Raw genomic sequence first — 26,639 nt, forward strand, 5'->3', positions numbered from 1 at the left:
TCATTTGCATTTATTTTTTCTTTATCTATTAAAAACCATAAGCTCACACCAGTATATGGAGTTCTAAATGAATTTCATTTTACTTTTTTTCTCTTTCTGTATTTGTAACTCCCTTATCCAATAGTGAGAAACCTCACTTCCTATGTGTTTTATGTCTTTATTTGGTCAGTCTCCCATTCTATAATCAATGTCCCATCTCTTCTGCCGTCTTCTTCCCAACCAGGATTCTGACTCACTACTTGGATTCTGACCCTCCATTCAGGCTACCTTTTTGTGTGGTTGTGCTTCTCCCCCTGCTTGGGCTTTGACACTCCATGCTAGACTACCCCTCAACATGGATAACCTCCCCACAATTTGGTCTCTGACTCTCTCCCCACCCCCCCACCCCCATCACAATGCTCACCCCATTCATATAGATAACCTTTCTCACCCGCTTTAGCCTCTGACTCCCCATGCTGGACTACCTCTTCACATGGGTGTCATCCTTATCCTACTTGGGCTTTTGATTTCTCACCGTGGGCCTCTCTGCTTGGGTGTTTTATTCTGTTCAGGATCTGGCTCAAGATGTAGACACCCTCCTTACCCTGGCTCTAATAACCCAGGCCAGACTACCTTTCCTTACTCTGCTTGATCTCTGACTACCAAACTGGGCCACCTTCCATCCCTGGATGACACCCTTCTTCTGTAGGGGATCCGATTTCCCAATCCAGACTGCCTCTCCATGAAGATATTTTCTATACTCTGCTCCAGATCTTCCACTCTATGTCAGGCTGCCCTACCCTAGAGACACCTTCCGCATTCTGCTTGGGATCATCCCACATGCCAAGCTGGATCTGTGTCTCCATGGAAACTGTCCTCATCCTGATCAGGCTCTGATACTGTATACCAGGCCACACCTGCACAGAGATTCTCTTCTTGCCCTGATTGGCTTACGATACCCTGTGTTACACTACTCTTTAATCCGGGCACTCTCCTCAGAACTAATAACGTTCTGATACCTTACTCTGGGGTACTGTTGCCTTACCCCATGTAGGTGCCTACCTTATTTTGTTCATCTAATAGCTTTAAAATGTAATTGTTCTGGAAAGTGTAATTGTTCAGGAAGGAAAAGATAAAAGGAAGGGGAGAATTAAAAAAATGATGTTTAAATTCTAGTTAGTTAACATACAGTGCAGTATTGGTTTTAGTGATTCATCACTTACTTATAATACCCAGTGCTCATCACAGCAAGTACCCTCCTTAGTGCACATCACCCATCCCTCCCATCCCCCACACACCTCCCTCCATCAACCCTCAGTTCTCGTTCATTAAGAGTCTCTTTTTGTTCCCCCTCGTCTCTTTTGTTTGTTTGTTCCCCCTGGTCTCTTTTTTCCCCCTCTTCTTATATAGTCATCTGTTTTATCTTCTTAAATTCCACATATGAGTGAAATTATATTGGTAGTTGCCTTTCTCTGCCTGACTTAATTCACTTAGCATAATAAACTCTAGCTCCATCCACAATGTTGCGTATGGCAAGATTTCATTCTTTTTGATGGCTGAGTAGTATTCCATTGTGTATATATATATATATATATATATATATATATATATATACACATACACACACACCACATCTTCTTTATCCATCATCATTCAGTGGACAATGGGGCTTTTTCCATTGTTTGACTATTGTTGATAATGCTGCTGTGAACATTGAGGTACATGTACCCCTTTGAATCTGAATCTGTATCTTTGTGTCCTGTGGGCAAATACCTAGTAGTGCTTACAAGATTGGAGGGTAGGTCTACTTTTAACTTTTTAAGGCACCTCCATACTGTTGCCCAGAGTGGCTGCATCAGTTTGCATTCCCACCAGCAGTCCAAGAGGGTTCCCCTTTCTCTGCATCCTTGCCAACACCTGTTGTTTCTTGTGTTTTTAATTTTAGCCATTCTGACAGGTGTGAGGTAGTATCTACATGGTTTTGATTTGTATTTCCCTTATGATGAGTGATGTTGAGCATCTTATGTGTCTGTTAGCCATCTGGATGTCTTCTTTGAAAAAGTGTCTATTCATGTCTTCTGCCCATTTCTTCACTGGATTATTTGTTCTTTATAGATTTTGGATACCAACCCTTTATCAGATAGGTCATTTGCAAATATCTTCTGCCATTGTATCAGTTACCTTTTAGTTTTGTTGATTATTTCCTTTGCTGTGCAGAAGCTTTTTAATCTTGATGAAGTCCCAGTAGTTCATGTTTGCTTTTGTTTGTCTTGCCTTTGGTGACTTGTCTAGTAATAAGTTGCTATGGCCAAGATCAGAAGTTGCTGCCTGTGTTATCCTCTAGGATTTTGATGGTTTCCTGGCTCACATTTAGGTCTTTCATCCATTTTGAATTTATTTTTGTGTATGGTGTAAGAAAGTGGTCCAGTTTCATTCTTCTGCATGTTGCTATCCACTTTCCCCAACCATTTGTTGAAGAGACTTGTCTTTTTTTCCCCTTGGATATTCTTTCCTGCTTCCGTGCAGGAAGCATTTCTCGGTTTTCTGTTCTATTCCCTTGATCTGTGTCTCGTTTTGTGCATCCTACTGTCTTAATGACTACAGCTTGGTAATACAGCTTGAAGTCTGGAAATATGATGTCTCCAGCTTTGCTTTGCTTTTTCAGGATTGTTTTAGCTATTTGAGGTCTTTTCTGGTTCCATATAAATTTTAGGATTGTTTGTTCTAGCTCTGTGAAAAATACTGTCGGTATTTTGATAGGGAGTGCATTAAATGTGTAGATTGTTTTGGGTAGTATAGACTTTAAAAATATCTGTTCTTCCAGTCTATGAGCATGAAATGTTTTTCCATTTTTTTGTGTCCTCTTGAATTTCTTTCTTAAGTAAGTAGTTTTCAGAATACAGATCTTTTACCTCTTTGGTTTATTCATAGGTATCCTACAGTTTTTAGTATAATTATAAATGGGATCGATTCCTTGATTTCCTTTCCTGCTGCTTTATTATTGTTGTAGAGAAATGCAACCAATTTCTGTAGATTTTATAGCTTTGCTGAATTCATGTATTCGTTCTAGCTTACATTTCTTTTCTACATTTTTTTAAATTACCACAGGACATTTTTGTTGCTTGCTTATTCCATTTCATGCATATGAAATATAGAACATAGAGGTATATGTGAAAAGCTGCATATGTGTGTGTGTGTATGTACTTGTATAAATTATACACAGACACACACAGAGACTTTAAGTGCCTTCCTTCTTTCCTGTACGTCTGTACTATGTTGGGTTTTATTCGAGCGTAAAAAAAAAATTATTTTAGTATTTCCTGAGGTCTGCTGGGAATCTGTTCTGGGTGTTTTTGTTTTGTTTTGTTTTTGTCTACATTTGATTCTGAAAATTAGATTCTAATTTTCTGTTCAGATTCCCTATATTTTTATCTATTTAATCTTCCATACTTTGATCTCTCAATGTACTCACAGTCATTTTAAAGTCCTTTCTGCACTAATTCCAGTATCTGAATCCTTTGTAAATCAGCTTTTCTTGTTTTTTCTCTCAATTTTTAGTCACTTTTTCCTTCTTGGCAGATTCTGTAACTTTTTATTATGTACTGGATGTTGTGAATTAAAACATTATAAAGACTGAAGGTGGTGTTACTTTCCACCAAAAGGATTTGCCCTTTCCTCTGTTAATCATACAAAATGAGAAGAAAGAGAGAAATTGCCAGAGAAGATGGCAGCGTAGGAGGACGCTGGGCTCACCTCGTCCTGCTGATCACTTAGATTCCACCCACACCTGCCTCAATAACCCAGAAAACCATCAGAAGATGAGCAGTATGGACTTTCCGGAGCCAAGTGTAGACAAGAGGCCCACGGAAGAGGGTAGGAAGGGCAGAGAGGCGGTGCGCTACACAGACTGGTGGGAGGGAGCCGGGGCAGTGGAGGGGCAGCTGGCCTGGCAAGGCGAAATCCCTGAGTCTGGCTTGCAAAAGCGGGGGGGTGGGGGGGCAGACTGCATGAGTTCTGACAGCCAGTGGGATTTAACATCTGGAACGTTATAAGTCAACAGCTCTGCTCGGAGAGCGGAAGGGTGAGGGGACAACGGGAGGGAGAGTTGTTGAGCCCTGGAAGACAGAGCTCAGCTCGGTGGGGAACAAAGGCTCTGGCCAGCGCCATGTCCCTCTCCCATCTCCCAGCTGAAATCCCAAAGGGAACCAGTTCATCGAACTTGCTGGCACCACGCAAACACCCAACGCTGTGCTTCTGTGGATCCATCCCTCCGATGGGGCGACCTCCCTCCCGGTGCTGCAGGGCCCCTCCTGCAGGGGACCGCCGACTGCAAAGTGAGCTAGAGCCTGCCCCTCCCACCCCTGTGCACCTTGCAGATCCACCCCGGCTAATATGCCAGATCCCATCAAACCAGCACCACAAGCCTGGCAGTGTGCAAGTAGCCCAGACAGGGGCCACACCACTGCACAGTGAGTCCTGCCCCTGGGAGCGGGGATGACAAAGGTACACACCAGTCTGACTGTGGCCCCACCCACCAACACAAGTTACTCCAGACAGCACAGGGAAAGTGCCCTGCAGTTCTGGGCCACCCCAGGGACTATCCAAAATGACGAAATGGAAGAATTCTCCTCAAAAGAAACTTCAGAAAGTAGAGACAGCTAACGAATTGATCAAAAATGATTTAAGCAATATAACAGAACATGAATTTAGAATAATAGTCATAAAATTAATCACTGGGTTTGAAAAAAGTATAGAGGACAGCAGAGAATCTGTTGCTACAGAAATCAAGGGACTATAGCTAAAAAATGCTATAAATGAGGTGCAAAATAAAATGGAGGTGACCACAGCTCGGATTGAAGAGGCAGAGGAGAGAATAGGTGAATTAGAAGATAAAATTATGGAAAAAGAGGAAGCTGAGAAAAAGAGAGATAAAAAGCTCCTGGAGTATGAGGGGAGAATTAGAGAACTAAGTGATGCAATCAAACCCAACAATATCTGTATAATAGGAATTCCAGAAGAGGAAGAGAGAGAGAAAGGGGCTGAAGGTATACTTGAACAAATCATAGCTGAGAACTTCCCTAATCTGGGTAAGGAAAAAGGCATTGAAATCCAAAAGGCACAGAGAACTCCCTTCAGACGGAACTTGAATCGATCTTCTGCACGACATATCATAGTGAAATTGACAAAATACAAGGATAAAGAGAAAATTCTGAAAGCAGCTAGGGATAAACATGCTCTAACGTATAAAGGGAGACCGATAAGACTAGTGACAGACCTATCTAATGAAACTTGGCAGGCCAGAAAGGAATGGCAGGGAATGTTCAATGTGATGAACAGAAAAAATATGCAGCCAAGAATCCTTTATCCAGCAAGTCTGTCATTCAGAATAGAAGGGAAGATAAAGGTCTTCCCAAACAAACAAAAACTGAAGGAATTCATCACCACTAAACCAGCCCTACAACAGATCCTAAGGGGGATTCTGTGAGTGAAATGGATCAGATGGACTTGACAGATATATTTAGAACTCTGCATTCCAAAGCAACAGAATATAGTTTCTTCTGGAGTGCACATGGAACCTTCTCCAAGATAGATCACATACTGGGTTACAAAACAGCCCTTCATAAGTATACAAGAATTGAGATCATACCATGCACACTTTCAGACCACAATGCTATGAAGCTTGAAATCAACCACAGGAAAAAGTCTGGAAAACCTCCAAAAGCATGGAGGTTAAAGAACACCCTACTAAAAAATGAATGGATCAACCAGGCAGTTAGAGAAGAAATTAAAAAATATATGGAAACAAATGAAAATGAAAATACAACAGTCCAAAGGCTTTGGGACGCAGAGAAGGCAGTCCTGAGAGGAAAATACATTGTAATCCAGGTCTATCTCAAGAAACAAGAAAAATCCCCAATACAAAATCTAACAGCACACCTAAAGGAAATAGAAGCAGAACAGCAAAGACAGCCTAAACCCAGAAGAAGAAGAGAAATAATAAAGATCAGAGCAGAAATAAACAATATAGAATCTAAAAAAAACTGTAGAGCAGATCAATGAAATCAAGAGTTGGTTTTTTGAAAAAAATAAACAAAATTGATAAACCTCTAGCCAGGCTTCTCAAAAAGAAAAGGGAGATGACCCAAATGGATAAAATCATGAATGAAAATGGAATTATTACAACCAGTCCCTCAGAAATACAAGCAATTATCAGGGAATACTATGAAAAATTATATGCCAACAAACTGGACAACCTGGAAGAAATGGAGAAATTCCTAAGCACCCACACACTTCCAAAACTCAAACAGCAAGAAATAGAAAGCTTGAACAGACCCATAACCAGCAAAGAAATTGAATCAGTTATCAAAACTCTCCCAACAAACAAGAGTCCAGGACCAGATGGCTTCCCAGGGGAGTTCTACCAGACGTTTAAAGCAGAGATAATACCTATCCTTCTCAAGCTGTTCCAAAAAATAAAGGGAAGGAAAACTTCCAGACTCATTCTATGAAGCCAGCCTTACTTTGATTCCTAAACCAGACAGAGACCCAGCAAAAAAAGAGAACTACAGGCCAATATCCCTGATGGATATGAATGCAAAAATTCTCAAGATACTAACAAATCGAATTCAACAGCATATTAAAAGAATTATTCACCATGATCAAGTGGGATTCATTCCTGGGCTGCAGGGCTAGTTCAACATTCACAAATCAATCAATGTGATACATCACATTAATAAAAGATAAGAACCATATCATCCTGTCAATCAATGCAGAAAAAGCATTTGACAAAATCAGCATCCTTTCTTAATAAAAACCCTGAAGAAAGTCGGGATAGAAGGAACATAATTAAATATCATAAAAGCCATTTATGAAAAGCCCACAGCTAATATCATCCTCAATGGGGAAAATCTGAGAGCTTTCCCCCTGAGATCAGGAACACGACAGGGATGTCCACTCTCACCACTGTTGTTTAACATAGTGTTGGAAGTGCTAGCATCAGCAATCCAGACAACAAAAGGAAATCAAAGGCATCAAAATTGGCAAAGATGAAGTTAAGCTTTCACTTTTTGCAGATGACATGATATTTTACATGGAAAACCTGATAGACTCCACCAGAAGTCTGCTAGAACTGATACATGAATTTAGCAAAGTCGCAGGATACAAAATTAATGTACAGAAATCAGTTGTACTCTTATACACTAACAATGAAGCAACAGAAAGACAAATAAAAAAACTGATCATATTTACAGTTGCACCAAGAAGCATAAAATACCTAGGAATAAACCTAACCAAAGATGTAAAAGATCTGTATGCTGAAAACTATAGAAAGCTTATGAAGGAAATTGAAGAAGATACAAAGGAATGGAAAAACATTCCGTGCTCATAGATTGGAAGAATAAATACTGTTAAAATGTCAATACTACCCAAAGCTATCTACACTCAATGCAATCCCAATCAAAATTGCACCAGCATTCTTCTTGAAGCTAGAACAAGCAATCCTAAAATTCATATGGAACCACAAAAGGCCCTGAATAGCCAAAGTAATTTTGAAGAAGACCAAAGCAGGAGGCATCACAATCCCTGACTTTAGCCTCTACTACAAAGCTGTAATCATCAAGACAGCATGGTATTGGCACAAACACAGACACATAGACCAATGGAATAGAATGGAAACCCCAGAACTAGACCCACAAAAGTATGGCAAACTAATCTTTGACAAAGCAGGAAAGAATATCCAATGGAAAAAAGACAGTCTCTTTAACAAATGGTGCTGAGAGAACTGCACAGAAACATGCAGAAGGATGAAACTAGACCACTTTCTTATACCATACACAAAAATAAATTCAAAATGGATGAAGGACCTGAATGTGAGACAGGAAACCATCAAAACCCTAGAGGAGAAAGCAGGAGAAAACCTCTCTGACCTCAGCCACAGCAATTTCTTACTTGACACATCCCCAAAGGCAAGGGAATTAAAAGCAAAAGTGAACTATTGGGACCTCATGAAGATAAAAAGCTTCTGCACTGCAAAGGAAACAATCAACAAAACTAAAAGGCAACCAACGGAATGGGAAAAGATATTTGTAAATGACATATCGGACAAAGGACTAGTATCCAAAATCTATAAAGAGCTCACCAAACTCCACACCCGAAAAACAAATAACCCAGTGAGGAAATGGGCAGAAAACATGAATAGACACTTCTCTAAAGAAGACATCCAGATGGCCAACAGGCACATGAAAAGATGCTCAACGTCACTCCTCATCAGGGAAATACAAATCAAAACCACACTCAGATACCACCTCACGCCAGTCAGAGAGGCTAAAATGAACAAATCAGGAGACTATAGATGCTGGCGAAGATGTGGAGAAATGGAAACCCTCTTGCACTGTTGGTGGGAATGCAAAGTGGTGCAGCCGCTCTGGAAAACAGTGTGGAGGTTCCTCAAAAAATTAAAAATAGATCTATCCTATGGCCCAGCAATAGCACTGCTAGGAATTTACCCAAGGGATACAGGAGTACTGATGCATAGGGGCACTTGTACCCCAATGTTTATAGCAGCAGTTTCAACAATAGCCAAATTATGGAAAGAGCCTCAATGTCCATCAACTGATGAATGGATAAAGAAATTGTAGTTTATATACATAATGGAATACTACTTGGCAATGAGAAAGAATGAAATATGGCCTTTTGTAGCAACGTGGTTGGAACTGGAGAGTGTTATGCTATGTGAAATAAGTCATACAGAGAAAGACAGATACCATATGTTTTCACTCTTATGTGGATCCTGAGAACCTTAACAGAAGACCATGGGGAAAGGGAAGGAAAAAAAAAAAAGGTTAGGGAGGGAGGGAGCCAAAACATAAGAGACTGTTAAAAACTGAGAACAAACTGAGGGTTTGATGGGTGGTGGGAGGGAGGAGAGGGTGGGTGATGGGTATTGAGGAGGGCACCTTTGGGGCTGAGCCCTGGGTGTTGTATGGAAACCAATTTGAGAATAAATTTCATATTTAAAAAAAAATTAAAAAATAAAAAATAAATCCTAAAAAATGACTGATCACTTCAGTCATGTCAGGCATTTTACTGAGTAAGCAGTGGGATGAAGCTGTAGTTGACTCATTATGCTTTTGATTTTTCCTGATTTGTGGCCTTCCTGGATTTTTGCTTTAATCCTGACAGATCTTTGATTCTGCAGTAAGTAAATACAGTGAGATAGTGTCTCAGATGTTTGAGTTCTTCTGTTTAGACTCTCAGCCCTTGCAGGTTTGAATGTGGCAAATGTAAGGGCAGCCCAGCTATGTTGTAGTTACACTTTCTTTTTCATATATTTTTTTAATGTTTATTTATTTTTGAGAGAGAGACAGACAGAGCATGACTGGGGGGAGGGGCAAAAAGAGAGGGAGACACAGAATTCGAAGCAGGCTCCAGGCTCTGAGCTATCAGCATCAGCTATCAGCCTGACAGAGGGCTTGAACTCGTGAACTGCGAGATCATGGCCTGAGTCGAAGTCGGACGCCCAACTGACTGAGCCACCCAGGCACCTCTGTAGTTACACTTTCTTAATGGAAATTTGTCTCATAAGAACCCAAACATTGGAAGTGATTTTACTTTTTTTGGCTCAGCCCCTTTCTTGGGAATGGCACTTCTGGTTTTTTTCTCTCGAGTCTGGAATGTGTCCTCAGATTTGAAAGTTCTCTCACTCAGGCAGTAGTTATTTAGCTTCCTGCCTTATTCAGGTTCAAAATTTGGCAAATGTCTTGAGGAGGAGACCTGATGTTTGTTAAAGGCCCCTCTGTCTAATGGGACTTGGTTTGTTATTAATGCCTTGACTATGAAGCAGAATGCACTCTGCTTCTCTGACTCAATTTCACATTCTCCCATACCATCCTGATACTAAGAAAATGTCCTGGGGGGAAATTGGCTTGGCATTTTGCTAGATTTCACTCCATGGTAGCCCATGAGTTCCTCAAAAGCTCTGGTGATTTCTCTTTCCACGGGGAGTATATCTGCCTACACTCAGTCTCTGCCCATAATCTCCAAAATCCCTTCTCTAGCATATTAGATGATATTATTTCCTGATTGCTTCCATAGCTCTCTGATATCTTTTACCTGTGATTTTTATAATTTATTCAATTTTATTTCCTTGTTGTAACAGGAATGATGGCCTGTGGCTATGTACTGTATTCTACCTGGAAATGGAAGTCCTATTTAGGTTACCTTTAATTTCTCTAATGAATAGCTTCCTACTTAGAGTTCTTACATTTTTAATTATACTATTAGGTATTTGATATTTGTGATATTACAGATGGCATATTTTTTAGCCTTTGATTTTATAATTTTTCTGATACCAAAAGTGGATTTTTAAAAATTTCTATCTCCTATCTGGCAACTTTTCTAAAAATTTATATTTTAATTAGTTATGTTTAGATTGTTTTAGGTTTTCTGTGTACCTAATTATGTAAAATATATATTATTATTTCTTCTTTCTTCTTTCTCCTTACTGGTAATGCCATTTAAGACCTTTACTAAAGTTGAACAGAAATGGTGAGAATTGACATCCTTATTTTGTTCCTAATCTAACAGTGAGCATTTTCTATATTTCAGTATGAATAGGATGGTTGCTCTAAAGTTTTTTGTGATTTCCCTTTGCTACGAGTTTTTATCATACATAATTCTTGAGCTTTATCAAATGCTTTATTTAGCTATATTTATGTGGTCATAAACATTTTGTCTATTTTTTTGACGTGGTGAATCATATTGATTGATTTTTGAGTGTTAACTCACCTTACATTCCTGGAGTAAACCATCTTGGTATGAATTCGCATACATACAGCGTTTGGTTTTCTAATATTTTACTTAGTATTCTTGCTTGCATATTCATAAGGAAGATTGACCTATTATTTTCTTTTCTCATAATTTTCCTCTTCAGTTTTCCTATTCAGTTGAATAGTAGACAGAGGGTAGAAATTCAAGGGTTCTTCTGTTTTGTAACACATTATTACTGTATCTAATACAGTATTAATACAGTATTACTCTGTTTTTAAAAAATATTTTTGAGTAAGTTTATTTTTTTTTAAGTTTATTTAAAGACAGAGAAAGCATGAGTCGGGGAGGGGCAGAGGGAGAGGAAGAGAAAATCCCAAGCAGGCTCTGCACTATCAGTCAAAGCCTCATGCAGGGCTACATCTCAGGAACTATGACATCATGGCCTGCGCTGAAATCAAGAGCTGGATGCGTAATAGACTGAGCCACCAGGTGCCCCTTGAGTACTTTTAGGTCTACAGAAAAGACAGACATAATAGAGTTCCCTGTACCCATCTGCCAGCTTTTCCTATTAACATTCTACATTACGGTTGTGAACATTAGTCAAAATTAAGAAGGCAACATTTGTACATTACCATTAACTACACGCCCAACTTTATTTATATTTCATATTTTTTCCATTGATGGCCTTTTTTTTGTTCCAGGACCCAGTTCAGTATTTACAATTCCCTTTAGATAGTTGTCATGTCTCTTTAGTCTTCTCTTTTCAATGACAGTGCCTCATTCCTTCCTTTTTTTCATGATTTTGACAGTTTTGACAAATATTGGTTAGATATTTTGTAGAATGTCCCTCAGTCTGGGTTTGGCTGATGTTTTTCACATGATTAGACTTGAATTAGGAGTTTTGGCAAAGAATACCGTAAGAAGGAAATACCCATTGCTTCACATCATAGCATAGAGAATGTGACATCTACATGACAACATTGGTGATATGACCCTTCATCACCATGGTGTTCGCTAGGTTTCTACACTATAAAGTTACTATTTATCCCTTTTTATTACTCTGTTCTTTGGAGTCCAGTTGCTTAATCCAGCCCATACTCAAAGGAGAAGGGAGAGATTAATCTTCACCTCCTTGGATGGGGAAGTATCTACATATATTATTTGGAATTCTGTAAACAAGATTTATCTTCTTTCATTTTGTGTTTATTCAGTAATATCTTTATTCTGTTTTAATATTAATTCTCAAATCATAATACATAATTACAATTTTGAAAATCTCTGGTTCCCCCACTAACATAAACTTCTTCATGCAAGTCATTATTTCTTGTTTATTTTTGTACACTATGCATTTAATTTATAGTGGACTTCTAGTAATTTTTTGAAATGAATATATTTTTACTTCAACTGAAAAGTACTATTACTCAGCTAAATTGTATGATAGCATTCTAAATTGAAGTTTAAAGTAGATTTTAAAATGAATAAAAGTAAACTCATGCACACTTGGATTATAAGTATCTCAGATGGCAAAGGGTACTGTAGAAATAACCATTTGAAGTTGATGTATCTCCACAAAATATTCCTTGAAGCTACCTTTGGAAAGAGATTACAGTATTTGATAAGCCACGGATATGACCTGCTGTGTCCTTTCTCTTTTTTGTTCAGACCGTCAGAGGAGATTAAGACCCCCCCATTTTCTGCCTTTTCTGGAAAATTATCATCTGATGCAGTCACTCAGATAACAACAGAAAGTCCAGGAAAAACCATGTTTTCATCTGAAATTTTTATTAATGCTGAAGATCATGGATTTGAAAGTCCAGAGCCCAGTACCCAGAACCTGAACAAAGTTCCTGTCAAGTTTGTGTCATCATCTTCAGTTCAACAGATTACTCATCCTCATGGCACAGATGGTAAGAGAATGTGATTACATTTTAGGTCATAATACCAACTTTTATATGCAGTGATCTCAGAAATTTGTGAGGAGGTCTTTCTAGTGAGAAAACGAAATTTTTGTTTTATGCATTAGGATCCAAGCGATTCTATCCGTCTTTTATTTACACAGCTATGAAGAGAGTGTGATTATGTTTTTGCCTTAATTTCTAGTGGAGTTACAACTTATGTGGAAGTTGGTGTGACTGGGTGGCTCAGTTGATTAAGTGTCTGACTCCTGGTTTCGGTTCAGGGCATGATCTCATGGTTTGTGAGTTCGAGCCCCGCATTGGGCTCTGTGCTGGCAATGAAGAGCCTTCTTAGGATTCTCTCTCTCCCTCTCTCTCTGCCACTACCCCCACCTCAAAATAAATAAATAAACTTAAAAAAAAAAAACTTATGTGGAACTCATGCTGCTTGCGATTGACATATTTTTATCTCATGATACTTATAATAATGCAAGTAGTTCATAAAAATTTAAAAACTGTGGAGGTCTAGTTTTAGGCTGGCAGGTGAATTATTGGCATTTTGTATTATATTAAATGTTACATATAATACAATGTTAAATAGTAGCAAAAATATATAATAGTACAAATACAATACCAATCTGTTTCTTATAAAATAATGACCAAAGACCTAGGTTGGCTTGCTGTCTTCAAAACATGGATCCCACAGTTACCTTGGATTCACCACCACAATCAGCTTGAAGGGACAGAAAAAGCATAGAGAAGCACTTGTGGAGGCACCTGGGTGGCTCAGTTGGTTAAGCATCCAACCCAATGGATTGGCTCAGGTCACGCTCTCACGGTGTTCGGTTCAAGCCCTATGTCAGGCTCTGGGCTGACAGCGTGGAGCCTGCTTGGAGTCTCTCACTCCCTCTTTCTCTGCCCCTCCTCTGCTCTCTTTCTCTCTCAAAATAAATAAATAAACTTTAAAAAGAGAGAGAAGCACACGTACTAGGCCTAGAAGTGGCTCAGATCATTTTCTCGTAGCTAGGAATAGTTTAGCTGTGTTTTTCAGGATGAAGAGTGGATTTTGATGAATAGCTAGCAGTCTCTACCATAAGGTCTACATTTAGAGTGTTTATATTGCTGTTGTCACAGTGATATTTCAATAGTGCTTATACTTTATAACATTCGAATTAGAGTGTTATTTTCTTTTTCAGACCAATAACAGGAAAATTAACAATTAAGTTTCCGTTCTTCCCTCAAATGAGGGTGGGAACTTTAAGTTACTAATTTTAAAGTATTTAATAGTTAGCACAGGTCTACTCAAAATGTTACTGTAAGTTTTTCTCCTTATGCAAAAAGGTTATCTATCTGTAGATAAAGATGGGATACACCTAAATAATGAAAGAGAATTTCTTGGTTCAGCATTTAACTTTCAGTGAATTTAATTTCAACAAGTACATTTATATGTTAAGATGGTTATACTTCTTAAACATTTTCATTGTGAAAAAAATGCCCCCCAAATCTACAGTTTAATAAATATCACAAAGAATACCTTTCTGTCTATATCAGTTACCTAGTACTACAGTGATACTATTAAACAACCTTGAAAATCTCAGTGCTTTATAACAATAAACATTTGCTTTTTTTCACTCATGGACTTTGTGGGTCAATTGGAGTTTGGCTTTAGGCTACAGAAATGTTTGGGTCTGTTCCACATGCCTTGTTCTGAAACCAAGGCTAATGAGAAATACGTACTTTGGGTTATGTTGTTCTCATGGTGGTGGGAGAAGCACAAGAGGGGAAATCCAACTGTGAGAGTGTGGTTTAAACTTCTGCTCACATCAAATGCATACATTTATATAGAGACCATAATTTATGGTTTTACCTTTGTATACAGGACCTGGAAGGATTCCTTTAAAGGATTAATATTATTGGATTACTAATAAAATATTATGTTTAATACTGTGGATTTAAAAGTAAAATTTTGTGGGTTTTTTTTTGTATGAAAACATTTCAAATTTCAAAGAAACGTATGTTAAACACATGACTATGTGGTCACTATTCTGAATTTCAAAATTCAGAATAATATACTATATGTTTATATTTGGTTTGTTTTCAAAATTTTTGAAGAAATTTATTTTATAGTTGAAGTTTCTTTTTTACTCTTCTCCAGTCTTTTTATTCTTTCCCAACAGCAACCATTATTTGCTTTGTAGTCACTTCTTCTCTTATAGGCAGGCAGCACAAAGTAACCTTAAAACTATTGCATCCAAACATAAAATTGTCAAGAATTTTGAAAAGACACTTATTGGTCTCAGAATTCTCCATCTCCCTATGAGAGCCATGTTTGCTCTGGGTCCATTGTAATTCTGCCCAGTTGTCTTTTGCAGCTGTATTTCACCGAAATATAACTTTAACCACCACTACCCAATGTTATATACACTGGTAGAGGAAGAAAATTAATCAGTGTTCTAACAATAATGAAAACAGCAATAACCAGATAGAAGTGAAGGCTACAGCGTATTTTTCCTGTTGTTTAAATTTTTCCCTTCTCTTGACTTCACAGAAACAAAAACATGTATAAAGAAAAAAAAAAAAAACCTCCTCTACAATAATTAAATTATTACATTGGTACAGACATTTTAGATAACATTTTTGTAGTTAGTGTTTTTAAAAACAAAACTTTATAAACGGTATAATTTTTCACTCTATAATCAGAGAAGTTATCTGAGATGGGGCAGCAGGGGAGAAATGGGTATGCTATAACCAGGAAAATCTTTATTCACAGAATTCTTTATAATTGAAAATTTAACTCATCTTAAATTTTCAATATTAGGAGAAGGGATACATACATTTAACCTGTAGTATAGCCATATAAAATGTAAAGACAGGAAATAAAATGAATGTTTTATTATAAACGCAGAGTAGAAACACTGAATTCCACATTTTTACATACTATAGGCAAACAACTGTGTAAACACATAAGACAGTGAGAAAGGACACATAGGAAATAGATTAAAATGTTAATAGTTATCTTTGAGTGGTAGGACTTTGTCTTTTTTACTTTTATGTGTTTCCTTTCTTAAAAAATGTGTTAAATATATTGAATTGGAGGTAATTAGCATGTCTACATTACTGGGTATTTAATTCATGAGCATGGTATATACATTCATCTATTCATAGTTTTCAGTGAAGAAATCTTTATTTACATTTATTCATTAGATATTTGATATTATATTTTTCTTTCATGACACTGTATGTAGTATTTTTCCTATGTGGTTTTGCTGGTGTATAGAAACACAATTGTGTTTTTTAATACCGATGTTGTGCGCAGTGACTGTGCTAATAAATTCACTATTATTCCTACCAGTTCAAATTTTATGGCAATAATCACATGAAAAGATTCTAAACATAATTACTGGGGAAATGCAAATGTTTACCATAATGATATGCCATTACACACCCACCAAATAGCTAAAATTAACTAACAACAACAAAACTATAACAATTTTTATGTATTTTCTTAAAATTGGGAATTTATACTTCTATAATTGAAACTTTATTTTGAAAAGAAGAAATTTATTTTGAAGATCTTTCACATAGAAGTGAATTAGACATATTTTCTATGACTCTGGGGGACAGAATAAGACCATAAGACCAGTAGTAAGGGGTTAACAATTTGGGGTTCAATATAAGATAAAGTGGGTTTTAGTTAGAGCCATCTGTACATGGACTAGATTGCTAAAAAACTGATCTCAATGAAACCTACCCCTACCACTCTATTTTTAAAAAATTTTTTTATGTTTATTTATTTTTGAGACCGAGAGAGACAGAGCATGAATGGGGGAGGGTCAGAGAGAGAGGGAGACACAGAATCTGAAGCAGGCTCCAGGCTCTGAGCTGTCAGCACAGAGCTGACGCGGGGCTCGAACTCACGGACTGCGAGATCATGACCTGAGCCGAAGTCGGACACTTAACCCACTGAGCCACCCAGGCGCCCCCCTACCACTCTATTTAAACTGCATCTTGCCCTGGTTTCCCTAGTAGTCCTACTAATAATCCTCAGCATTTTCTAATTTCTTTTTCATGTAACTTATAATTTATTAAAATAATAAATAATTTACTTATTTAATGTGTTATTACTGTATATCTCCTTCCTCTAGAATGCTAGCTCTTCTTGAAGGCAGAGATTTTTTGTTTTAGTTCATATATGCCAAGGATCCTTTTTTTTTTTTAAAGTTTATTTATTTGTTTGTTTATTTTTAAATAGAACGAGCACAAGTGGCAGGGGTGGGGAGAATCTTGAGCAGGCTGCATGCTCTGTGTGGAGCCCAACACGAGACTCAATCCTATGACCTTGGGATCATGATCTGAGCCAAAATCAAGAACCATACGCTCAACCGAGCCACCCAGGCAGACCTGAAGTTTATTTTTTTAGGTCATCTCTACACCCAGTATGGAGCTCAAACTCACAACCCTGAGATCAAGAGTTGCATGCTCTTCCAACTGAGCCAGCCCGGTGCCCTGATACATGCCACAAATCTTGTACGCTGCATGGCACATTAAAGGCACTCAATATTTGTTCAGTGAAGTTTAACAAATCTTCTTATTAATTGTTCTCATCTTTATCTCCTTAGCCCAGCCTTCACTGTTGCCATATAAGCCTCCTGGTAGTACCAGGATGTACTATGTTCCACAATTAAAACAGATTCCTTCTTATCTGGATTCCAGATCAGATACCACCATTGAGAGCTCTCACTCAGGTAATCTGCATAAATTAAGCAAATTTTTATTTTTTGAAATTTTATTTGTGGTTTAGCTGGTTAATTCTAGAATGACATGTGAAAATTCAGTGATATTTAAGCCTTTAATGAAATATGGAGCTTTTCATGAGCCAGTCTATGGTTCAGAAAAGTAAGTTATTTGGCAAGATGTATTTAATGAAGAAAATTGTATGGATAATTGTTTGTTTGGTTTGGTGGACTCCTTTTCAGACAAAGGTTTCCAGGTTTTCTCTGTTCACAGTGCCCTTAGTGTTTTGGTGATTTTTTTTTTCTCATTATTATATGGAATGCATGTAAAAACAAGAAGTATTTTTAGAAACAGCTATAAGTTTATTAGGACATAAATATTTGCTGTTTTGATTTAGCAACTTAATAAAAATATTAGGTATTTCCTTTTGGTTTTGGGTTTTGAAAGAAAATATTTTACTTTGTTCATAAATAACCACAGTTATTTACTAATGAGATATGTGCAGCTATTAGAACACTTGTACAACTTTTCAAACCTTGATATGAAATTGAACACAACCACAGTTATTTGCTGCTTTTACTATAGAAACCCAAAAATCTAGCTTTGCAAAGATACAACATCATTGAAAGGAATATGGCATTATCTAATATGGAAATTTAATGTTTATTTGTTTTGTGAAAGAGAGAGCATGAGCGGGGGGCGGGGGAGGGGGCAGAAAGAGAGGGAAAGAAAGAAAGAATCCCAAGCAGGTTCCGCACTACCAGCGTAGAGTCTCACATGGGGCTCAAATCCACGAACTGTGAGATTATGACCAGAGCCAAAAATCAAGAGTCAGATGCTTAACCACCTGAGCCTCCCGGGCGCCCCTAGTATTGAAAATCGAAAGTACTTTGAGCTAGTAGTTTGTGTAGTGTACACTAGATACCAGGTATTAGTGTTGTTTCTGTAGAGTTTTAAAATATCCCACAGCACCCCTGTGAGATCACCACCGGCAAATTGCAGATTTAGAAGATGAGTAGCACCCCATGCAGGGACTCAGTAAATATTTCCTGTGGGGATTTTAAGATAAGGATACTGAATTGGTGTGGTGTGGGGTTTGGATTGATGGGATAACATTTTGAGATGACTTGGTTCAGTTCAGATATAATTTTTTTTTCCACAATTTGCCAATAGACATCTTTATATGTATAAGAATTGTACATGACAAATTTTCCCTAGTCTTAGGCATATTTTTTGGTTAACTTTAAGAGGACGGAACAAGTATCTAATGGTAACGAAAAGCACCTGGTATAACTGCTTCTAATTCCCCACTATGGTGCTACTAAAAAAAAAAAAAGACCAACAAAAATGCTCTTATTACCAAATTTTAAGATTAATTATTAAGCCTATAACCAGAAACTGGAAGAAATTTTCACTATATGCAAGGCTCTGACACTTGGGGCACCTAGGTGGTTCAGTCAATTGAGCATCTGACTCTTGAGTTTAGCTTGGATCATGATCCCAGGGTAGTGGGATCGAGTCCTGCATCTCGCTTTGTGCTGAGCATGGAGCCTGCTTTAGATTCTCTCTACCCCCTCTGCCCCTCTCCCCTGCTCATGCACTCTCTTATAAAATAAAAAAATAATAATAAATAAAAAGTAAAATAATAAAAATAAAAACACACTTAGTGGGGATTTATTCCTGGGTTGCAAGGATGGTTCAGTATTTTCAAATGAATCAACACAGTACATCTGATCTTTTTCAATGGATACACAGAAAGCATTTGATAAAGTACAACATCCATTCATGATTTAAAAACAAATCCCTCAATAAAGTAAGTTTAGATTAAGCATACCTCAACATAATAAAATCATATTTGAAAAATGCACAGTTAGCATCATCCTAAGTGGGGAAAAACAGAGGGCTTTTCCTCTAGGGTTAGGAATAAGACAGGGCTGTCCACTCTCACCACTTATATTCAACATACTATTGGAAGTCCTAGTCATAGCAATCAGACAACTAAAAGAAATAAAAGGCATCCAAATCACCAAGGAAGAAGTAAAACGTTCACTGTTTGCAGATGATGTGATACTATATATAGAAAACCCAAAAGGCCCCACCAAAAAACTGCTAGAACTGATAAATGAATTCAGTAAAGTTGCAGGATACAAAATCAACATTCAGAAATTGTTGAATTTCTGTACACCAATTATGAAGCAGCAGAAAGAAATTAAGGAAGCAGTCTCATTTACAATTGCACCAAAAACAATAAAATACCTAGGAATAAACCTAACCAAAGAGATGAAAGACTTGTACTCTGAAAAATATAGAATACTGATGAACGAAATTAAAGATGACACAAAGAAATGGAAAGACATTCCATGCTCATGGATTGAAAGAACAAATATTGTTAAAATGTCTATACTACCCTAAGCAGTCTACGCATTTAATGCAATGCTTCTGAAAATACCCACAGCATTTTTCACAGAGCTTGAACAAACAATCCTAAAATTTATATGGAACCACAAAAGACCCCCGAATAGCCAAAGCAACCTTGAAAAAGAAAAAACTGGAGACATCACAATTCCAGACTTCAAATTATATTACAAAGCAATAGTAATCAAAACAGTATGGTCCTAGCACAAAAATAAACCTATAGATCAGTGGAGCAGAATAGAAAACCCAGAAATGAACCCACAATTATATGGTCAGTTAATCTTCGACAAAGCAGGAAAGAATATCCAATGGAAAAAAGACAGTCTGTTCAACAGTGGTGTTGGGAAAACTGGACAGCATACAAAAGAATGAAACTGGACCACTTTCTTACACCATACACAAAGATAAAGTCAAAATAGATTAAAGACCTAAATGTGAGGCGTGAAACCTTAATCCTACACAGGCAATAACTTCTTTTGACTTCAATTATAGCACTTTCTTTCTAGATATGTCTCTGAGACAAGGGAAACAAATTCAAAAATAAACTATTGGGACTTTGTCAAAGTAAAAAACTTCTGGACAGGGAAGGAAACAATCAATAAAGCTAAAAGGCAACCTATGGAATAGGAGAAGATATTTGCAAATGACATCTGATAAAGGGTTAGTATCCAAAGTATATAAAGAACTTATAAAACCCATTACCTTAATAATGACTAATCCAGTTTAAAAATGGGCACTATATCGCCCCCCACTCATGTTCTCTCTCTCTCAAAAACTAAAAAGTAAAAATGGGCAGAATATATGAGTTAGACATTTTTCCAAAGAAGACATCCAGATAGCAAACAGATACATGAAAAGATCCTCAATGTCATTGATTATCAGGGAAATGCAAATCAGAACTACAATGAGAGATCACATCACACCTGTTAGAATAGCTAAAATCAACAACACAAGAAACAACAGGTGTTGTCAAGGATGTGGAGAAAGGTGAACCCTCATGCACATTTGGTGAGAATGCAAACTGGTGTAGTCACTCTGGAAAACCATATGGAGGTGCCTCAAAAAGTGAAAAATAGAACTACTCTATGATCTAGTAATTGCACTACTGGGTGTTTACCCAAAGTATACAAAAATACTAACTCAAAGTTACACATGCATATGCGTCCTGGTGTATCTACACCAGTACTATCTACCATAGCCAAATTGTGGAAACAGTCATGGATAAAGAAGAGGATGTGTATATACACATATATACAATGGAACATTACTCAGCCATAAAAGAGAATGAAATCTTGTCATTTGAAATGACATGGATGGAGCTAGAGAGTATTATGCTAAGCAAAATAAGTCAGAGAAAGACAAATACCATATGATTTCATTTATGTGGAAATTAAGAAACAAAACAAATGAGCAAAGGGAAGAAGAAGAGAGAGAGGCAAATCAAGAAACAGACTCTTAACTAGAGAACAAACTGATGGTTACCAGAGGGGAAAGGGGTGGGGGGATGGGTTCAATAGGTGATGGGGAGTGCACTTGTTGTGATGAGCACTGGGTAACGTATGTAAGTGTTGAATTACTATATTGTATCCTGAAACTCCTATTACACTGGATATTAACTGGAATTTAAATACAAACTTTATAAAAATAGCACACTTAATGGAAAACACATACACACACACATAATGGCTACCAGCAAGAAAACAATTGGACAGGAAAACTTTGATCAGTCTTTTACTTTCAGGCCCCAGGTCAGAAGATGGAATGTCTACCAATAAAAATCTGATCTGATGTCTTTTTTTGAGGCCCATAGTGTCCTGCTATTTGTTTATGCCCCTCTTTCATATAGTTGGAGACATTAATTTTAAGAAATATTGGACAATGGTGGGAGGAGAAAATAATTCAGTGATGGTACATTGTGTCCTGAGAAATATTGTCCCTGTGAGTAAAGTACTGAATACATCAATAAGACAACAGGAGATCTAATAACTATATTATACTTGAGATTATAATTTTCATGTTCTCTATCTGTTCTCAGAGTGAGAAAGTCGATAGTAGGAAAATCCTTTCTTAAACAGTAGAGCTACTCTAGGATGAAAGCCTAGGAATTATTCTAATAGCTGTTGTCAATTAATATATCATGCATCAGTAGATACAAGAAAGATCCACTTAGCATTTTGGGCCAAGGGCAAGTCATATACCATTACTGGCAAATATATGGGCCAAATAGATTTTTCCTTAACTGAGAATGAATAAACATTTGAATTAATTAAATCCATAAAATATAAATAAGATAAAGGTAACAACTCCCCAAAGAAGAGATAGTTGTTAGACATTTACTTATTATGCCCAGTAACATTCTTAAGATTCCTAAGTAGAACAGGATTCTATTTATAATAGATAGTAAGTTCTGAGACCTGACTTTTTTTGGTAAGCAATTTTATTCCTTATACCCGTGCTCATTATAGACATTCAAATATTTATATATTAATAATCATGGTCAATAGGAGCAAAAAGCTATGGGGAGAGAACTGGTTGGAACATTTTAAAGGAAGTGGGGCATTATAGCAGGGAAAAGGTTAAAGACCTAAGAATTTGTCTCTTGATAAAAGCAACAAAAAATTGGCAAAACTTTTCAGAAAACTTTTTCAAAACTTGCCCTAATCTCATCCCCAGACTGAGTTCTGTAATAACCTTGAAAAGTATCAGCCTGCTTTCCCAGGACTAGAGGGGACAGAACAGAGCTAGACCTGTTTCAAAACTTCATTCCCAAAGAATTGTCAATATTTGATCTGTCATTCAAAAGACTTGTCCTTATTTAATCTCATTCAGAGATATTCATTTGTTGTAAAAAGCCTGTGTGTGTGTGTACGTGTGTGCGTGCGCATGCATGTGCACATGCTTGGGATGCAAGAATGTTTATAGGCAAGTGTTTTAATGTTATAATTCCTGATGCAAACAATAGAGTAACCAAAAGCTTAAACGTAAAACCAGGGATTTATGCCCATAGATGTTTAAAAGCTTTGACATATTCCTGGGACTCTAGAGGAGTGTCCATGTGCGTATAGCTGTGTGTATTCTCAGGAAAGACCTGAAAAGACCCTACCCTTTACCTACAGCTCCCCTTGAGTCTCTGTGCAAGAAGAAAAGGAAGGCTAAGGCAGAGTTGACAACTGCATAGCTCAAAGTTGAAGGTATACCCTGACATGCACACAAAGTCCCTTTGTAAATCTCCCATATTTACTGGTTCTAGGTGTTTGAGGATGTCTCAGTCTAGGCATTAACTGACCACCAAGCTATTTGAGTAGAAACTTCAATAGATTTTACATAATTTGTTCAGAAAAGTTACTTTAAAAAAAAAAACATAAAGCAACAACAGCAAACTTTGGGAAGTGGATAGAATCTGATTTCCAGGATTACCAATTTTATTATTTAAGATGTTTCATTTTCAACAAAAAAATACAAGCTATGGAAATTAAAACCAAAAAAATACGGTTTATACACAAGAAAAATAACAGTTTAGAAACTGTCTGGGAAATTCCATACGTTAGACTTAACTAAAGACTTAACTACTTAAAATATGTTTGAAGAGCTAAATGAAACTATATCAAAGAACTAAAGGAAAGTATGAGAACAGTGTCTTAATCAAATAGAGAATTTCAATGAAAAGTTAGAAATTACAAAAAAAGAGAGCCAAATAGAAACTCTGGAGCTAAAAAGCACAGAAGATACAATTAAAAATTCACTAGAGGAGCTCAGCAGGCAGAAGAAAGAATCAGTGAACGTGAAGATAGGCCAATTGAGATTATCCAGTGTGAGAAACAGAAAGAATAAAGAATGAAGAAAGAGGAACGGAATGTTAGAATCCTCTGGAACACCACCAGGAGTACTATTTTATACATAATAGGAGTTACAGAAGGAGAGAAAAAAAAAATGGGATTGAAAGAATATTTGGAGAAAAACTTCCCAAATTTTATGGTTGCTATGAATGTGTACATCTGATGAACTGAAGGAAATCCAAGCAGGATAAATTTAAAAATATCCACATTTAGACACACCATAATCAAACTGTTAAAAATATAAAGAGAATGTTAAAACCAGCAAAAGAGAAGTTACTTATTGTGTACAAAAGATCCTCAATAAGATTAATAGCTGATTTCTCATCAGAAACCTTGGAGGCCAAAAGGCATTGCAATCACATATTCAAAGAACTGAAAGAAAAAAAAAACGTGTCAACCAAGAATTCTGTATTTGGCAGAACTGCCCTTCAAAAATGGAGAAATTAAGACATTTCCAGATAAACTGAGTTGATTGCTAGCATGCTGACCTATGGGAAACACTAAGGGATTCATCAGGATGAAATGAGTAGACATGAGACAGTAACCTGAATCCATATGAAAAAATAAAGAGTGCTGGTAAAGATAACTACATAGGTTAACTATAAAAGTAGAAACATATTTTTGTTTCTAATTCCATTTTCTTTCATATGATTTCAAAGACATGCATAGAGCAATAATAATAATTCTTATTTTACAAAAATGTATAGAGATATAACTTGTGGAAATAACAGCATAAAGAAAGGAGGAGAGAGAGCTATACAGTAGAAAAGTTTTTATATACTGTTGAAATTCAGTTTTAACCCAAATAGATTGTTAATTTATATTAAAACATGGGTGGCAATTCCAAGAACAACCACTAAGAAAAATAACTAAAAATATATATAGTAAAAGTGTCACCATAGGAATTAAAATGCTACACTAGTAAATATCTATTTAACACCAAAAAAAATGTATTAGTAGAGAAACTGAGGAACAAAAAAGACATAATACTAGAGAAAAAAGTAGAAAAATAGCAGACCTAAATCCTCCATTATCTGCAACTGCATTAAATGTAAATGAAGGTTATACTCCCATTAAAAAGGCAGAGATTGGCAAGGTAGATAAAAAGACATCCAACTCTGTATGCTGTCTACAGAAAATTTTATTTAGTTTCAAAGACAAACTGGCTGAAAGTTAAGAGATATAAAAGGATATGTCATGTAAACAGTAACCAAAGAGGGCTAGAGTGTCTATTATTAGACATTATAGACTTTAAAATTTATTAGTAAAGACAAAGTTCATTTTGTAATGATAAAAGCATTAATAAATCAAGAAGATAAATTATAAATGTATATGCACCTAACAACAGAGTCCCAAATACATAAAGAAAACTGGCAGAATTAAGAGAGAAAGAAAGAAAGAAAGAAAGAAAGAAAGAAAGAAAGAAAGAAAGAAAGAAAGAGAAAGAAAAGAAAGAAAAACACCTGATGCTATTAAAGGGAGAAATACACAATTCAAGCCAGTTGAAAAGTCACATATTGTATAATTCCATTTATATGAAATGTCCAGAACAAGGAAATCCATATAGACAGAATGTAGATTAGTGGTTGCCAGCAGCTGTGGGAGAGGGGGAAATGGAGGGTAATTGCTAATGTGTCTATTTCTTTTGGGGGTGACAAAAATGTTCTGGAATTAGATAGCAGTGGTGGTTGTAAATGCACTAAAAATTACTCGTTTGTACACTTGTTAACTTTGTGGATTTTATGTTATTTGAATTGTATCATCAATTTTTTTTATTATTTATTTTTAATGTTTATTTTGAGAGAGCGAGCAAGCAAGCCAGTGGAGATGGGCAGAGAGAGAGGGAGATACAGAATCTGAAGCAGGATCCAGGCTCTGAGCTGTCAGGCTTCATGACCTGAGCCAAAGTTGGACACTCAACCAACTGAACCACCCAGGCACCCCTATTTTTAATTTATTCTTTAAATGTTTGTTTATTTTGAGAAAAAGAGAGCACATGAGCTGGAGGGGCAGAGAGGCAGAGCAGGAATCCCAAGCAGGTTCCGCACTGTCAGGCTCTGTATTATAGCTTGATCTCACAAACCATGCACAAGGCTTGATCTCACTAACCATGAGATCATGACCTGATCCAGAATCAAGAGTTGGATGCTTAATCGACTGAGCCACCCAGACACCCCTATATCTCAATTTTTTAAAAGGGAGGGGTAGGGAGTTGCCAGGGAAGATGGCAGAGTAGGAGGATCCTACTCACCTCATCTCACAGATACACCTCGATAACATTTACATCAGTGTAAATAACCCAGAAAACGACCCAAAGACTGGCAGAGCAGATGCTCCACAGCTAATTGTAGTGAAGAGGTCACAAGAAAAATGGCAGGAAGAGCAGAGAGAATCAGGGACCAAACTGATCTACAAGACTGACCATGAGAGGAAGGGACACCACAAGCACAGAGAAGGGAAAAGAACAGATTCCACACCAGGCACCCCTGGCACAGGGGACCTGCTCTGGGAAGATAAATCCCCATAATATTTGGCTTTGAAAACCAGAGGGGCTAGCGACGCCTGGGTGGCTCAGTTAGTTAAGCATCCTACCTCGGCTCAGGTCATGATTTCACAGTTCGTGAGTTTGAGCCCCGTGTCAGGCTCTGTGCTGACAGCTTAAAGCCTGGAGCCTACTTCAGATTGTGTGTCCCCCCCCCCCCCCCCCGCCTCTCTCTGCCCCTTCCCTCCTCACGTGCTCTCTCTCTCTCTCAAAAATAAACATTAAAAATTTTTTTAAAAAAAGATAAAACCAGAGGGGCTTAACTTTTAACTTCTTAAGTTTTTTCAGTCTGTAGGACTTAACACCAGGAACTTGTGCATGGTCTACACTTAACGTATTATCATGATGGAATTTGAAATGGAAGATGGGAACAATGTGGCCAGATACTTACTTCATCAGGTGCTCAGAAGCAGGCACAGTGATTTGTTGCAAGCCAGGAGGGAAAAGTGCACTCTGGTGGATTCATTGAAC

At 37.1% G+C, this 26,639-nt stretch overlaps 1 protein-coding gene across 1 annotated transcript in view; it reads left to right on the top strand.

Annotated features, from left to right (window-relative positions):
- ALMS1 (ALMS1 centrosome and basal body associated protein) overlaps positions 1-26,639 on the top strand; it is a 223,181-nt gene that overhangs the window by 116,833 nt on the left and 79,709 nt on the right. The window contains exons 12-13 of the mRNA XM_042981739.1: positions 12,409-12,653; positions 17,261-17,386. Of these exons, the coding sequence (XP_042837673.1) occupies positions 12,409-12,653; positions 17,261-17,386 (371 nt within the window). The remainder of the gene's footprint in view (positions 1-12,408; positions 12,654-17,260; positions 17,387-26,639) is intronic.

The sequence above is a fragment of the Panthera tigris genome, chromosome A3, assembly GCF_018350195.1.
Source record: "Panthera tigris isolate Pti1 chromosome A3, P.tigris_Pti1_mat1.1, whole genome shotgun sequence".
NCBI classification, from domain to species: domain Eukaryota; kingdom Metazoa; phylum Chordata; class Mammalia; order Carnivora; family Felidae; genus Panthera; species Panthera tigris.